At 40.4% G+C, this 18,063-nt stretch overlaps 1 protein-coding gene across 1 annotated transcript in view; it reads right to left on the bottom strand.

The window, feature by feature from the left end:
* Positions 1-338: 338 nt before the first annotated feature.
* Positions 339-18,063, bottom strand: part of SLC12A8 (solute carrier family 12 member 8) — a 60,642-nt gene continuing 42,917 nt past the window's right edge. Inside the window, exons 8-13 of the mRNA XM_063116661.1 lie at positions 10,585-10,731; positions 7,566-8,238; positions 5,997-6,094; positions 3,975-4,092; positions 3,264-3,324; positions 339-704 (exon numbers count right to left, since the gene is read on the bottom strand). Of these exons, the coding sequence (XP_062972731.1) occupies positions 539-704; positions 3,264-3,324; positions 3,975-4,092; positions 5,997-6,094; positions 7,566-8,238; positions 10,585-10,731 (1,263 nt within the window). The 3' untranslated portion in view covers positions 339-538. The remainder of the gene's footprint in view (positions 705-3,263; positions 3,325-3,974; positions 4,093-5,996; positions 6,095-7,565; positions 8,239-10,584; positions 10,732-18,063) is intronic.

Raw genomic sequence — 18,063 nt, 5'->3', positions numbered from 1 at the left:
TATTTCACACTACATGAATAAGGAAATGTTCCATACATAAATAATAAAACACATATAGTATTGTTCTGGACAGCTACAAAATTCCACAAAGCTGTAAAGAAAGCTCAGCTTTCTAATAACTTATCTGCTCTGTTTGTACTGAAGATTGCCATTGCTGTTTTAGCCCCTTCCATTTGACCTGATCTCTGCATCCATGGATTTCTGAATCACATACATACAGAATACAATTAGGGATGACCTATGAACAATCTACAACATAAACTGTTTTATAAAATTAGTATTTATTTTAGAGAAAAAGGTTATCCATTCAGTTTTTTCACAAAAATACCGATGTTCTGGGAAGTTAATAAAACTTCATTTTGAATAGGATATAGTTTGGAAGCCACGGCTGTAAAGCTTGCCTTTGCTCCCCACCCCCTTTAATTGGACGTTTCAGTATTCATTAAATTTGGTTGTTAAAGGGCAAGCCTTTCATCAGGCAATGTGTCTGTGGTCAGTGTTTTTAATTGGCTGGAGGAGTGAATAGCATGTTGCTTTCTCATTGGAACCGATTAACAAACTCTTCTCGGGTGATAACAGAGGAATGGTGGTAGCGGTCCCGGGAGGCAAAATCAGTATTCTCTTCAGTGAGCTGAGTGGTCTCCATGCCAACTGTTGCAAAGGACGGTGTCACAACAAATCGTTCCTCTGCGGATGGCCTTCCCCTGAAAAACAAAGGAACGCAGAACCTTCAGATGCCCCATTGTTTCCCAGTATATCTGCAGCTGCGCGCTGAACTGTGTAAACAAAACAAAAGAGAAAAGGAATCCACTCTGCTATGCGCAAAGACCGGGCACTTCAAGAAAGAATGCAAACTTTTGCTTATGGCTGCAGGGTTTGGCCAAAATTCATCACAGTCTCTTTCCTTATATAAGATTTGTTTCTCTTAGTGCCAGTAAATGTTTTGTCCTTAACACATGTACTTGATTCTTCTTCGTTATTTCACAATGGCTTCAATGCTCCAGTCATATACAACTAAACTATTGCTTCCAGTTAAATGTGGACCTTATTGCTAAATACCAATCGTTTAAAAGGATGCCTGCTATCTCTTTCTAGATATTTTCCAGTTAGCAGGCAACAATCCTGATGAGTAAAAAAGTTTATTGTGCGCGCTCACTGGCTATCAATAGAATAATAAAGGCTACTAAGCACGTTCTGTATTCTGAATGAAAGTTTAAACATACTCCAGACCACCCTCAGCAGCATCTTTCTTATTATGTGTTACTTGCTGAAGAGCAGAAGACTTGTAAACTTATAATCATCAGCCATTAAACTTTACATGAATTGCTAAAAAGTATAGGCAGTTTGTTTTAAACAGACCCTGAGCAAACACAGCTTCTAGAAAGCTCTTTTCACTTGTAATATATCCTCCGAATGGTCCCCACAAGAGTCCCGTTTCACAAGTGTTTTCATATCACCGATCGTAACCACTGTTCCATCTTCAGCTCACAAAAGGGCCAATGCTGCTCCCGTGAAATTCTCAAAGTTGAGGTCTGAAAATTGACAAGGGCCTTCTGTATACTTTGTCCCAAATCTAATTATGGGGGGTGGGTGGGTTGTGGAATCTTGGAACAAAAATGGGAAGGTGGTAAGCTAAACTTCCCTCTTCCTGGAGCTGTGCATGATTTGACAAACATTTAGTTTGGCCTTAGACAGGAAGGTGGCTCCAGATATACTGAAGAGCAGGACAGCTAGCATGATTAGACACAAAGGGGGATTGTGGAGATGTGGCAGGTGTAGCTTGTTAAGAAAGGTGTAAAACATTGCACCTGCTCAAATGCCCTCTTTCACAAAGCTGTTAAAGATACAACAGTCAGGTGTGCCTTTGTACCTAGTAGAAGTGGCTGGTAACATATGCAAAACTTATGCAAAGTGGAAAGAATGAAAAGGTTAACAGGGAAACTAAAAAGTATATAAGGGATGAAGAAAACAGCATGCTAACAAAAAGAAGAAAAGTAACGGTGTGCTTGCTTATGCTTTCAATAGATATGTGTTAAACTTTATTGTGTCCTGGTAGGTATCCCAGGAGACACTGTTCTCCACAGATGGCAGTGCAAAAGGCCTTTTACTGGCAATCTTTCCTTACATACTTTTGTCTCCTCCCTATAGTCACTGCAGATCTGGAAATCAGGCAAGAACAGCATCTGTGCCAGTCTGGCTCTAATGGCAGTAGATTAATTGCAGCAGCCCCCATTTAAACTGCAGAATGTAGCAGAAATTGCCCAGCCAATCTTAGATTTACATATATAGTTTAAAAGAAATTTATTTATTTATGCCTGTAAATAAAATATTTATAAATTGCCTTTTAGGGAAAACCCTCCCAAGGCTGCATTCAACAAAATTTAAACCACAAACATCATAAAACAGTTAACAAAAACAAAGTCAAAAACAGTAAGAATAAAATATCAAAGTTATAAAATATCAAACAGTTTTTATATTGTATTTTGTATTTGGGTTTTTAGATTGTTGATTATTTTATTATGTCCTCATGGTTTGAATTTTTGTGAACCCCCCAGAGAGCTTCGGCTATTGGGCGGTATAAAATTGTAATAAAATAAATAAATAAATAAAATATAAATGGATAGCACCATTGTCGGTGGCCCCTTTCGGCCACCCATAGTTGGGTGGGAACATCATTAAGGCTGGGAACATCATTTTGAGCATTTTTCCCAGAGGGGTAAAAAGTCAGTTTTGGGGGCGTAGCTAAGCTCCCCCTTCTTCAATCTGCCCCAAATTTTACACTTAAATGGCTATCATAATGTGCTAGTGGAGTATCTAGATTTGGTGCATACCAAAGCTTATTATGGAAAGTAATAGAGAAGAAGGATTAGCCCCCATGTAGGACCTCATGGACAGAAGTTAGCTTTGCCCTTAGAGATATAGGTCTGTCTTCTCCAAATATACAAGGATTAAAAACACCTTCCCACATTTCTTTACCATGTTAGGCCTTCCTTCTTCTCTCTTCTTGATCTGATAACATCAGCGTTAGTACATCAATTGTGCTCATGCTGGCATTTTAAGAATATCTTATGAACTCTCGATGCAAATGGATAACAAGGTAATTAATGTGGTATTTTGTGGTACCTAAGTAATTTAGAATGCAATCCTATACACACTTACCTGGGAGCAAGTGTCCTTGAACTCAATGGGACTTACTTCTGAGAACACATGGTTTAATCTTAAATTAATTAAGCATATGTCTTGTCTTAGCTATGAACACCAACCTGCAGGCATTAAACAAAAGTACTTTCATCCATTTGAAAAAGCTGAAGTTGGCTGCTGCACCTGTAGAAAGAACAGACATGAGTTGCACAGCTGACAAGTCACTTCTAATAGGTTGACACATAATCTAAAATTTAGTTTAAAGCTAAACAAAAGAAACAAACCCTCTAGCCCTGCACTGATCTTTAATAATCCAAGTTGACCCAAGTTTAAAGGTCCCAAGTAGTGTGTTTCAGATTTCTCCTTAAACTAAGGGTTTGGACTGGCCTTAAATTGACTAATGAAGACGTTAAAGGGTCAGCAGCAACCCCACCCCACCCATGTCCTTGAGTGGCAATTAGATTTTATAAAGCCTGCATTGGCATACATGGAGGCTTTTAAAAAGCCTAATTGCTACATGGTGGGAGGTAAAATGGGGGCCCTCAGGCCAGATGTGGAGGCCCCATGGGCCAGAGGTTCCATGGTCCTGCTCTGGTGCAAGGTGTAAACAGTTATGTGTGGATGGAGCTGCCTTCTCCATGCAGAAAAGCACCTTTGGTTCCAAGCCCATCTATTAGGGTTAAACTAGCAGAGTGATGGGGAAGATTTGGGATATGTCAGGCTATAAATGTAAATAAAAAGGTGTTAAAGTTAGATAGAAGGCGAGGCATTTCCACTCAAGAAAAACAATGAAAGCTGAAGCAGATCTAATACTTCAAAATAAAAATACGTACCTGGTGGTAGCCCTGGACTCACTTGGCCAATATAGAAATACAGAATAATTGCTAGACCCAAGTTAACAAGGGTGTATATCCACTGAATGACGAACATAATGGCAAGTGAACCTATTGCCTGTTGAAAAATGTAATATTTAGGATTATACTATGGGAAAAGCATATAAAAGCTGATGTTGTTCAGCATTCTGTTTCAAGAGTGACCAACCAGATGCCACAGTGGGAAGCCCAAAGTATGCCATGAATGCAAGAGCACCCTCTTGTTTGTGTTCCTCAGCAACTGGTATAGAGAGGCACACTGCCTGATACTGGTGGTAATACAAAGTCATCATGACTAGTAGCTAAAAAATTCCCCAAAACACTGGGAAGTGGTTGTGCTTGGATCAAAATCTTTGCTAGCAGCTTCCCAATGCTCTAGGCTTCAGGGCCAGCCCAAGATATTTTGCTGCCCGATGCAAAGAAAAAGATGGTGCCCCCTCCCATTCTATGAAGAAAAGTTAAATGGACTGGGCAGTTGAACCTTTCTTCAGCACTGGTGTTCTTCACTGAACCTGACAGCAGTAAGCTAGCTTAAAGGTATCCTGTACACCACCTTGAGAGGGTTCCATCCTTAAAAGTGGAATTGAAAGAATTTTAGATAAGAGAGAGAGCACAAGGAGGACCATGTGGCACAGAACTCAACATCTTCCTGCTGTCTCCAACACCTGCTGTCTGAGGCAACTGCTTCACTTTGCCTAATGGTAGGGCTGACCCTGCTAGGCTCCCTACTTGGCCTCAGACCCCTATTGGACTCAGAGATGACAACTCCTATATAGATTATAGCTCCCTGCAAAGTTCCAAAAATGGAACTAAGGAGCTTACAGGTTACACTGTCTTATGTATGGCCCTAATGGACGTTCTACCAGTGTATAAAGCTTTCTTTCTGGATATACAAGGCAAACAAATCTCTCTGGGCAAATGAGGAAACAAAGTGTTTACACACACACACACACACGTGTGTGTCTCTGGCCAAGGAAATGTGGGCTAGGCCCCAGAGCAGAACAGGGGATCATGCTAGCAATGGATCACAAGGAACAATCTTAGAGATGAAGAGAACCATGGATTAATCTTAGAGTTGTGCTGAAACCATGATTGTGAGTGTGCCCAAGCAAAAAGGAAGAACTGGTGTCCAAACTCAAAGGCAATTATAGGCTTCAAAACAAAGAGTACAAAGGACTCAATGGCTTTGATGCTGTACTCAGGTTGGAAGCAAATGTGCAATTTCTATGGCTCCTCCGCAGCCATCCAGGGCATTATTACTGTTCCTGAAAATCTTCCATGTCTGAGGGTCTGCTGCTTCTTCTGGAACAAAATGTAGTCTTGAGCCAAGGTGTCATGGTACTGTCAATGAAAATACAAAGGACAACTACACATATACAGAGAGCCAGAATGTATGAACTCCTCTGTAACATTCTGAACTTGGAGGTTCCAGTTAGCTATCAAGGTTGATAGCTGTTGATAGATCTGTCCTCCATTAATTTATATAAACACCTTTTGAAGCCATCCCAACCAGTGGCTATGACAAGGTTAACCACCATCTCGTCTCACTCATACAAACATTTTAGTAGGTTTCAATTAAACCTTTTAGCCATATCTGGAAACAACTCCATATGGTTCCATCTTACCCAATCTATGGATAGGCTGTTAGTAATGTTGTGCCTTGACTGGCTGGGCTATTAGGAGGTGACTGAACGAATAAACAACAAAACGTTCTAGGTCACAGTAGCTCTCGGATAATATCACATAATGCCCTGACATGTTCTCATTCCAAACAGCCTTGCCGTTTGCTATTTCTAGGTTTCTGACCTACCATCCCTCCCCTTTCTCCACAGGTTACATGCTTCATATTCAGAACCCCTGCTATACAGTATAATGTAGCCTTTGCCATGAGGTTTCAAATATATCTATGGATATTTTAACAACATTTGTCACCACTTGCCTACCATCCTAAAGAAATGTATGAAATACTGAAAAGTGACTCACCCCGACGAGGGAAACCCAATGATCACAGAGTTTGGAATAGAAGGATGTTGGCATTTTCTGGATTTCTAATTCTTGGCTTTGTGGCTTTATACTTAAATCTGCAGTAGAAGAGAAACAGTATAGCCATCACAGATAGATTCCTAGGCATTTGAGCATGTGTGAAGGAAACCAGCTCCGACTGCAGATACCCCCTGCTAAACAAAGAAATGTAGGGCATCCTAATAATTGTTGGCCATGATTCTGCCTTCTTTGCTCCTCCTCTCAGATGTTAAATCCCAGCTGTAGTGTTTCTTCCACCCTAAAAACCCTATTGCTGCCAGAGAATCCAGGTATTTTGTTCTGACATTTTCTAGCAACTTCAAGGGCTTTACACCCAGTGTGAAAGCCCTCAGATATTCTGTTTTAAGAAGCAAACATCTACAGGGAGAGGTTGCTGATTAAGACCGTGGTTGAAACCAAAGGCTTATTCAGTGTCAGTTCCACCAGATGAAAGGTTTAGAGAGACTCAGGTAGGAACTGTTCCGCTATCAAGCAGAGTTCAGAGTTTGTATTCCTTTCTGGCCAATCAAGGCAAAGAGTAGTGTCCTCATATATTGTAGCAGGGGGCTGCCGCGCTCTAAGGCTTCAGAAAAACATAAATATACTACTTATACAACCTTATTAACATGTCTGGCCTGCTCCACACTCTAGCCCTCCTCCTTTCTAAACTCTTCATCCTCATCCAAATTATTTGAAAATATCAGTTGTGCAAGAAGCAGATACTACGCTACATGTAAATATTGGCTCTTTTTTTTAAAAAAAAAAACTTACATGATAAGAACACGAGAAGGGCCATGCTGGATCAGACCAAGGGTCCATCTAGTCCAGCGCTCTGTTCACACAGTGGCGAACCAGCTATCGACCAGGGACCAATATGTATGTATTCTGATTGCAGAATTTGGAATTTATCTATGTTCAAAATACCAGCAGCCCACTGTAAAAATGTTTAAGTAAGGAGAATTTTTACTTACTTTGTCTACTGAATATTATATACCTTAAGTCCCTTTTATATTACAATTTTACAGAAGGTAACATTTTAGAAGTGGGGAGCATGCAACAAACTAGATTCCATTTTTAAACTGTAGCTGGAGTTACCTGATGAAGAACACCACAGCCATTTGTGCATGTACAGAGTGGGGAGGACTTCAATTCGATGTTCATGGTGTTAACATTTGGAAATCATTCCTTCCCAGGTCATTAAAAAAACACACACACACACACCTCACACTGCTGAATGTATGGAGGATGCATATGTAGACCACTGGATGGAATGCTGTAGTAAATATTCCTGCACTTAATTATATCTGGGCTGCTTTTCCATAGGCAAATTAGATTAGAATCCCCTGTAAGTCATTGAAACAGACTCTATGCTTGCTTGTAAAAAAATAAGAAAAAAAGGGGGGAAAGATTGTTTCTAGGGACGATAGACTGACCATATAAAACTGATCCCTAGCTTTGTCTACAGGAGGGAACCAGCAAGATTCTTCATTTTAAAATGTATAAATTTCATTGTGCCTATAAACTTTTTACCTTCTATTTTTGGACTGGGAGTTTTCTGTATCTCATCAAAATGGTGGTCTACACTTCGGTCGTGCTTCGGCTTGGTTTCTATAGCTGCAGATGAAGATGCATCCTCTTCTTCCTGGTAACTTGGCTCTGAAAAGCTCTGCATATTTCTATCACTGGATTCCAGGTTATTACTGAGAATGTCCTGAGCAATGTTATTATCAACATCCAAGAGAAAGCTGTCTTGTAATGTTTCTTTGGCTGCTTTCCTTTGCCTTCTCTGCTTGACCAGTTGGCCACAGTCCTTGTCCTTTTCTTTTGATTCAGAACCAGTCCTTGGATCTTTACCGAGAGGTCTAAAAAGATGGTCCATATCCTTCGTGAATTCAAGCAAGGTGCCATCCGATCTCCCTTGACCTATTCCATCTGATCCATAACAGGACTGTCTATCAAGTATTAAAGGCCGGGAACAGCCTAGCACAACCCTAGAATCCTCTCTCCGCATCCCTTTGGATTTCTGCTGAAGATTGTAGCTCATGGAGACAGAGAAATAGGAGTAGTCCACCGCAATATATGTAAGCATGAAGTTTATGGTGACTATTGGAGCAAGAACATTCACTTGGCCAATGAAAACAAAAGCCATGGTGATAAGGCTTGTTAAACAGATTGCAGCCACTGGAGTTTTGTTTGGTCCTTTCTGTATTAGGAGCAAGAGAAATACTCATTTGTGTTATATATGTGCAGTAATTTGACGTATAATGTTTCCAGATAACGTTGTACATATGGAAATCTGCCTCTTTTGCCCACCTCATACTTTGTAGTAAGCTATTTGACTGGCCTTGTTGGAAGAGGAACTGTTATGGAAGATCAGAGGGAAGGGGAATGAATAGTATCTGTCATTCCGCATAAGCCCACATAGGGATGGTTCCATTCTCCATAAATTGGGTAGGGTCATTTCAATGGCAAATACACCCCTGTGAAAGATCTTTCCCAAACTATTGTTTTCTTTGCAAATGTTTTGTATTAAACATATTCAGATGGGGAGGGGGGAGCTCTCATTTTGTTTCTTTCCCTCTATAGTTAGATGTTAATAGAAAAGGGTATTTTCCTGCACATATTCTTGTAGGTATAAAAATAGCGGTGTTCTTAGAAAGAATGAGACTTATTAAGATAGGTGACAGATGGTACAGTTTAAAAGGAACTAGACAGCATCATAAAACAACACACTACTCTCTTTATTAAAATAGGAACATGGAGATCTTAAAAATAAAGATTGAAAGAGAACAAACTGGTGTAGGGCATAGTTTGGGCAAAGAATCATAATGAGAAATTCTCAAGGTGGTGCATATAAGAATAGAAGAACTTTTTCCTTTGATTCTTAACTTATTTTAAAGCATTGGTCTTCAACTTATGGGTAGAGATTCAAAAGTGGGTTACAGTTGACCTGAAGGCCACAAATAGCACTACCACCACACACAAATATGGTAAAAAAGAAAGAGAAAAAAGAAAGAAGAAATAAGTGGGTCACACATTGCATGCTTGGACTAAAGTGGGCCCCAAGCCTGAAAAGGCTAAAGCTATACTACATTTTTCCCTCTGGCCATTTCTTCACCACCCACTATGCTTGTAACTTCAAGAGCACATGTGTGATGCCACCTCTTTTACTTCCTTCAAACCCCTCCTCAAAACCCACTTTTTTCATGAAGACTTTAGAACAACCTCCTAGTTCTCAGGCCGTACTTTTCCTTAGCCTATATCCAAGCCACAATTCCCCATCTGAACATAGGAGTCAAATTGGGATCTAAAATCACAGTTTGATCCTGGCGTTTACTTGTTGATCATAGTTTAAACAAAGTACAGTTCCCCAGATTCAGACATCATAGGGAACAGGTATTAACATACGATCAAAACTAAAGTTTTTGCTCCTCGCAGGTGCAAAAGATGAGAAAGAAAGAAGGAGCACCAAAGGAGAACCATAGTTGCAGGGAATTATAGTTTCTCTTCAACTTCTGAACTGAGCCACTGTCCCACTCCATGTATGTATAACCAAATTACCTGACAGTCTTACTAGATTGCATAATTTTTAGTTAGCCTAACATCAAAAGTGGAAGCTTTCAATCACCTCCTCATGAATGTAAAAGAGGAGAGGGTAGGGATAAGCAAGTAAACATGAGATTCACTGCAGCTTGTTCCCTTAGTGGGAAGTCATGGTTTTCTTTACATCTGATCTGAGCCATTGTGTGTGAATTAAACTGAACATATGCATACGGGCCCTTTCTACACCTAAGGTTTATCCCAGGAAAATGGAGGGATCGTCCCTGCCTGCTCCCAGGATCCCCTGTGTGGCATTTGGATGCACAGGAACGATCCTGGGACAATCCAGGGATAAAGGGCTGGTGTAGACATGCCCAGGGAAGAACAACACATGTATTTGTCTAATCAAAAAGAAACACTGCTCTGCATCAGATTTAGAAGTTTAATGGTGTCTTTGATATAGAGAATGTTTGAGGTCCAACTTTTTGAGAGAGAAGAGGGACTCTCTAGGCCTTTCCTCTTGAAAAGAAAAGAAAAGGAACAGTGGCACTCAATAAAAGGCCTTGCTTATTATTTGGCAAATAGGAGTGCTGGACAAGATGGACCCTTAGTCTGATCCACCATGGCACTTCTAATGTTCTTAAGTCCTTAGGAGTACATAAGATACTACAGGCACTGTAAAAAAATGGTGATGATGGTAGCCAAACAGATGTATGTTGAGATGTACTAGATGAGGTACTAACAGTGTGGGATGAAAGTCCATTCCAAATAAAGTTCGTGTTTGGGGAGCCTATTTTTTCTTTTCTTTTTCTAAAACAGAATTTAGAACATTACAGTATTTCCTATTCAGAATGACTGGAGATTCAAATATCACTTCGCCTCTAGAATCTCAGTTATCAGGCAGCTACTATTCTGGCAAAACAGATCTGATAAACCAAAGGTATATATGTCTGAGCTTTTGTGTACTAAAAAGGAAAGGCAGATAAATCTATTTGCCTTGATTACTAACCCCTTGTCCAAGAAATGCAAGAACTGGTATGACTTTCTCTTGGGCAATGCACTGAAGGATTCTAGGTGCTCCATAGAGACCTCCCATACAAGATGCTAAAGATGAAATGTACAAACCAAGTAAGAATAAGAAACCCACCAAGGACACCTAAAAAAAACAGAACAAAAATTAGTGTGTTTCATGGTTAATGCTGCAATCCTAAACACACATACTTCGAAAATACATTTAACAGAAACAGCAGCGTATAGTGGGAAATTTCAAGTACACATGCTCATCAAGACAGTCCACACAGCCATGCCTCCAAGGACAATAGCAAAATGCTGACAGCTGTATTGATTCATCTCCCTGTATTATATGCCTTTTGTAAAGCAAATGGGTTTTAATTATTCATTCAATACCAAGCCCCCACAAAAGACTTTGCATTACAACCAAGATAGCTTACAACAATATATTGTTACTGGGGGTGGGGAAAACATTTCCACCCCAGATACTCTGAGGATGGCAGCTAAACTCAGAAGAAACAGGGATTCCTGAAGTGGGGTGGGTGTGGCAGATGACATTGTCACACCTGCTAATCAAAATCTCCCAGTGCTTTGACCCTGTGAGCCCTGACTCCACTATGTCACTGGTAATCAGTCGCAAAGCCTTTGCAAAGGGGCTGGTGTGGTATAGCAGCTAAGATTGTGAGATGGGTAGTCTAGTGTCCAAATGTCACCTCAGCCACAATTTCTTCTAGGGAGCCTAGGATGAGCAGCTATTTTGTCAGCCTCAGCTCTCATCAGTCTTATAAGGATAATGGTGTACCATACAAGGCTGGCATAAGGATTAAGGAACATGCAAAGCTTTGAATGCTTGAACTGTAACACATATATACAGGGTATAATTACTGCTAAGTAAAAGTGCTTGGGATCATTCAGAAATGCAAACTCCAAAATAATGGTCTAAATCCACCGAGAATCTCTTCTGTTCACTGAAATGAATGGCAGCTGCTCAGGAACACTTTTTTTTAAAGTGGCATTTCAGCGGAGCTTGCCTAGGAAAACATCCTGGTGGATATGGCAACTCTAATTAACAATGTGAAAGTATGCACTTTAATTTGCTTTGCACAGCACATATGACCTATGAACAGAGTGAAGCAATCCCATGGAAAAAGTTCCACTTAGAAGCAATTTAAGAAGAAACCTGTACTGCTTACAGGAAATGCAGTGGAGCATAAGATATTTGATTCCACTTACATACTGGAACAAAGCCTGAACAGAGTTCAGGAAAATGCACTTATGCAGACTTTTCATCAAACAGGAAAAGACACACAAGCTTAAAAGCATCCCGATAGCTGGAAGACAATCCCATTTGTCTAGTAGAGAAAATCAATATTATTATTTTATTTTTTACACAGAGTAAAACCAGATCAAATTTTCCATTTAAATCAAATGTTCTTCTAAGGCATGTTCCAAATAACATAATGCAGTGAATGATCTTGGAATGGAAGATTTGAAAAGCAGCTCCTGTTTAACTTCAGAAGGGCTTACACAAGATGAGCACTAAGTGAATTGTATTCTTATCTTCCTGTCTTAAACGTACAAATCATTTTCTTTTCAAATAGCATCAAAACATAACAACTTTACAGTCCAATCCTATGCACATTTACTTGGAAGTAAGTCCCACTGAGTTCAGTTGGGCCTTATCTTCACAAGCACAGAAGGAGTGCGCAGTGTTCTTATTCTCTGCAGTATGCACAGTTCTGGAGCTAACAACACATCAGAGAAGCGAATTAACAAGTCCCAGAGTTAATTAACACAGGAAGCACATAGATGTCTCTCAGTGGGAACACTAAAGGAGTGAATAGAGGAAGGGCCAGCCCATGTCACAGCCAGGTCACAGGCACACCCAGGATTTAATGTGGAGACACTGGGGCACATTGCAGATCAAGCACCAGGGAGCCGCTTTAACTAAAAGGAACAGAGGAAAAGGACAATACGATACTGCAGCTTTTCCAGCTGGAAGCAGCTGGTTGGGAGCACGCTGGCCACGACATCATGTGTCACCAAGGACCTCACAACATAGCCAAGCTGCAGGAAAAACTCTGTGAAGACACCCCCTTCGTCTTATTACCAAGCACAGGATTACAGTGTTATTCCTTTGAGCAGTTCCAGTTTCCACCTTTTGATCTGTTAGTCCACTTAAACATTTTTATGCATACTAACAAAACAAAACAAAACAAAGCTAGCACTGTTTCTTTATGGATTTTCTGGGCGGTTGGGTGGGTTCCTATAACATTAACTGCATCCCTCAGCTTAGAGTTCCATTCTGCATGATTAAGACATATGAAGACCCAAAAATATATTAAGAAGGTGGACAAAGCAAGCTTGTACAGAAGACAAATGAGATTTGACCAAGTACCAGCCCAACAGTCGGTGCTTCATAGCAAACAAACTTATCTCAACCCCACCAAAATTACTGCTACTTCTGGGTACTATTACCCTTGTTGCTGCTCCTCATACGTGTTTAACCACAGATCTGCTATTTTACTGGGTCAAATGATGGGGAAATGGAGGAAGGTTGAAGTGATTAAACATACATAGGACAAGATCACTTGGGGATCAATTTTGGTTTACATGACCAGAATAAAGCACTGATAGAAGTTGCTGTTAGGGATAGGGAAAGGAAAAGGGAGGATGCCAGGTAGGCATAGCTATTCATTAACCCTGTGTGGCATTAGGTTTGGATCAGGAACTCTAACCTGTTATGTTCGCCTGTTGCTTGGAGCAACCTCTTACGGCAATCCACTAAGCAGTGCACTTACATGGGAATAGCAAATGGTGCTCTATTGGTACCATTATCTGGGGATCACATACTGGTCTTCATGCTATCTTGCTACATCTTCAGTTTCTAAATGCAAGCTAGAATGCAGATGATGATGATGATGATGATGATGATTGAATTATATTTCTCAAGAAAACATGAGGTATTCTAAATATGCAATATATGCTTACTCAGAATTAATTCTCATTGTGTTCAACAGGGCTTTCTTCCTAGTAAGAGTGCTTAAAGCCTGTGTTTTATCTTTTCTCTAAAAGCAGTCTGAAGCACAAGGAAGATGACTTAAAATTTATGAAGAATTTCAAAGGCTGTAACCCTGCCCCCCCCAAATCAAAGCAAGCTTTTTTTCTTCCTATATAACAACACTGTGTTGCTAACAGATAACAGTACAAAGAAAGGGGTGGGTGGATTAGGAAATACGTTTTAATTGGGTAAATATTCAACCCTATAAACAACTAGTTTGAAAATAGCATTGCTACCAATTATAATAATACACTGGAAAACAAACAGTTGATTGTCTCAAGCTTTGCATATCATTTTAGTTACCCAAAATGCCCGTATTTGAAAGAGCCACTTGACATTCAGTTCACGACTTGGGTGGAAGGAGTCTTTTCATTGAGATGGTCAAAAGTACACAAAAACTGTAATGAGGACAAATTCTTCACAAGGAATTCTTAATTCTAGTTTGATCTCTCACATTTAATTACTTCATAGCCTTATCCCCACCACCACCACTTATAATAAAACTGAAAATGAGGATAAATGTTTCTTTAAGTATAAATGACAAATATACTGTCATCATTTTTTTTAAATAGAATTATTTCACACAAGACCAGTGATGTGTAATTCTGCCAACAACAAACTGTGTTTTAATCCCTTCATTACATCATCAGAACTTTGTATTGCACAAAATATAAAGAGAACTCTTGCCTCCTGTTTCCTGCATTTCATGATACATAAGGATGGATTCAAACTTTCCTTCTAAAAGAATTTGCTGAGTATTTGTTTTCCCAAAAACCAAATTTAAACTAGAGTTTTCCATATGGCTTGTGTTCTCCCTTCTCATTAAAAGTATCAGCTACAATTGCTTCTTCTCTACTGAATCTGTTAAATACACACTGGTCCTGTTCAAAAGACACCTTTTAACCATGGCTTTAACCATGGTGGTTAAGCCAGAAAGCCAGGCTGTGTTCAGAAGACACCTTAAACCATGGCTTAGCCATGGTGAATAAAGCAAAAGGCTTTATTCACTGTGGTTAAAGCCATGGTTAAAGTGTCTTGTGAACATGGCCTGGCTTTCTGGCTTAACCACCATGGTTAAAACCATGGTTTAAGGTGTCTTCTGAATGGGGCCATAATGGCAACAAGGCTTGTTTGCTAGCCCAAAACCCAGTATGAACCGGGGCAGGAAAAATGATCCTGCCTGACAAAGCAAAAGATATCCATCAAGAACAGTGAGCTATCTACGGAGTTAATATAATTCCATACAGCAGGCATGCAATGTGATGTAAGGGTTTCACATTGAGCCAGTTATGATTTCTCAACCTAACCTAACTTACGAGGTTGTTGTGCAATAAAACGGAAGAATGCTCTGCTGAAATTCTTGGAGGAAGGGCAAGATTAAAATTGACAATTACAGTTAATAACTTGTGACTCAGAAGCCAAAGGCAGCCCACCAGCCATGCAAAGCACCTTTCCAAATGCCTGACAATCACCCTATTTTTCCAGGCCTGTATCAGCAATAGGACCAAGGTGTTTACTGAAGCCCTGGTGATCTGAAAGACATGCTAGAGGGAACTTTTAGCATAGTTTATCAGGCCTGAGAAACTGATGAACTAGCACATCTGTAAAAAAAAAATTTTTTTTTAAAAAAATACAAAACAAATTAAAGTGATGAGGACACAAAGCTGTCTAGAGGTATGTTGGGTAGAGTGAGTCTTCTAACACTGAGGCCTACCTTAAAATCTGGGCGAGAGGAGAGGAGAGCCCGCAATGCTGTTGCCCTAGTCTACATGTCAGGTGCGATGAGCTAAAGAAAAGACCCGTCGCGTCTGCCATTTTTTTTTAGATTTAAAGGCCTGGCTGTGCAGGAGCGCAAGAACAACAAAAGGTAAGTGTTTTTTAAAAAAAGAAATAGAGTTCCTCGCTCCCCCCACCCTGCCCCCAATGGGCACAGCGGTTCTGGGGAGCACTGCACCCCGTGCGCAGCATCTCCCAGCTACGCATGAGTAATTGCGTGGAGCCGGGAAAAGCTGCAGAACAGGCTACATGCTCGCGGTCTCGGGCTCAGCCCGAGACTGTGGAAAGAATCGGGCTTAAAGAGGTAGGCTATATCCCGGGCCAGGGAGGGTTGATCCCTCCCTGAGCCCGGGATCCCCTGTGCGTCAACTGGATGCACAGGGGCGATCCCGGGTATCAGCCTGGGATATAGCCTGATCTTGCAAAGGCCTGAGAGCCCATAGGTAAGGTAGACTGTTCCTGAAAATATTATTAGACTGAATGCTGAAATATATTTAAAACACATGCAGACAGTTGGTTTCCAAAATTAAAACAATGTATAAAATGCTACTGTTCTTTGCCAATTATGACCGAATAGGTTTATGAATCTAAGCTGAAATTCTCTCCCTATAAATCCAGTTCATGTTTCCTGGACCTTTTTCTCTCTACCATAAATTGAAAGATGTATTTGGATTTTCCCCCCTGCAGCAAGAACAGGGAAAATGGCAACAGACAGCCTTTCAGCATAATAAGATTTAAATTAGGAAAGTGGTTTCCAAAATGGGGACTTAAAAAGCCATTCTTGTACACATATGGGTAACTTGCTCAATTGTACCTCTAATATAACAGAGCATGTATCCCTAGAACAGTCTTCCTTACCTGCTGCCCTCCAGATGTTTTGGACTACAACTTCCATCATCCTTGACCATTGGTCTTGTTGGCTGGGGCTAGTGGGAACTGTAATCCAAAACATCTGGAAGACACCAGGTTAGGGAAGTCTACCCTAGACTTTAAGTTCAATTAAGTATTCGTATCATTCCAATCACAATAACTAGCATGAAAAACAAAAAGAAACCTTTCATACGTGAGACTCCATAGCTACGAACGGGGTTCATACATATTCGAGACCATGGAATGTCTAGCATTTAATAATCCTCTTACTTTTATTCCAGTCACGGTGGGATAAAAATGGAAGTGCAAGATTTGCTTTCTCAAAGAGAGTCAACGTGATTGTTTAGTCATTTTAATTTGGTTTGCAGTTCTAACTAAGGAATGGGACACATTTAACAATATAGAACATTTACTGTTGGGGATATTGGCCTACTTTGGCTCCCAAAGCTCTTAAGGGAGGGATTATATTAAGATGTAGTAATACAGAGTTCTGTAGGAGAATGTAAGCCACTCAAATCAATTTCCATGGGAAGGTTAGAGAGGGGTTTTCAGGAAGGAAGTCCAGAACTTCCATTTTGGCTAGAGCTAAAATTATTATTTTAAGGCAGCAATTTCCACACTTTGTGTTGTGCAAATGGCTATTTTGATCTTTAGGATAATGGGAGTTCTGCAATACACAGAATATACTGTAATATCTTTAAGGCTTGGAGCATAAAGATACCTACTACAGCTGATGATATACTACATTTGCCTTACAAAATCAACAAATTGTCCTGACATGTGAACCCAGCAGTGTGGCTTGTGAGTGACTTGTCAGCATGGGCTACAGAGCTGCTTGGCAATAACTGATGCTGATTAGTACTGCCTGCTCCTTTCTCGACAATGCTGTCTGTCCCTCCACTGATACTGAAATGACACTTGGGATTGTCCTTAACATATTCGCAACCATTCCCCCACGTTTTTTCAGTGCTTCACAAGCGTGCAAATGGATTTGATTTTTTCCAGTCCCTTGCATGTGTACAAATTTACAGGAATGCTTCAATGCGTATTGTCGTATTTTATTTACATGCTTTCTTAGGGCAGTTGTTTTGTAAATAGGCACACATACTCCTGCAATAATCACACCCACCCCTAAAGCTCTGTCTCATTCAGCGGCTGCTTTTTGAGTTCGCTATCAAGAGAAAAGCAAAAGTGAAGGAGGAAACTGACAAGTAGCATTTCAAAACAAAGAATGGCGGGTATCCATCTGCTGGCCGAATGTACTAACAACTAAACTAGTGAAGAATGCAAATAGCCAATGATGAATCTGTGTACTTGCACACTTGCGAAGGACTGGGGGGGAATTACAAACCCATATGTGCACTTGCGAAGGACTGAAAAATGTTTTTTTAAAAAAGGTTAACATAATTTCTCAGTAAAGGGACAGTGAATGGTGGTGGGGGAGTGGGTAAGTAGGGAATGTGTGAATATGAGAGGAGTTGTGCAACAAAGGTCCCTGTGAAATAGGCAGGGAGCGGGCGGGAGGACTAAGGGGCAAGCCACAGAGCACCTCATGGTCTGTTGGGAGTAATGTGGATTAGCAAGTGAACAACCAATCCACCGGAGCTTATTCTCAGCATGATTTATCATGATGTGTGAACAGGCCCACTGTGTGACATGACAGCATTGCGGCCTGTGTTTTTCTGTCCTGGAAGCAGCAGACAAGTGGAGAAGGGCTGCAGAAACTTGCAGTGCAATAATATCCCACAAGAGATTTTGTATTACTGCTAA

The sequence above is a fragment of the Elgaria multicarinata genome, chromosome 2, assembly GCF_023053635.1.
Source record: "Elgaria multicarinata webbii isolate HBS135686 ecotype San Diego chromosome 2, rElgMul1.1.pri, whole genome shotgun sequence".
Taxonomy (NCBI): domain Eukaryota; kingdom Metazoa; phylum Chordata; class Lepidosauria; order Squamata; family Anguidae; genus Elgaria; species Elgaria multicarinata.
Note: the sequence above shows the minus strand (reverse complement) of the source record. Positions and strands in the feature narration are given on the sequence as shown.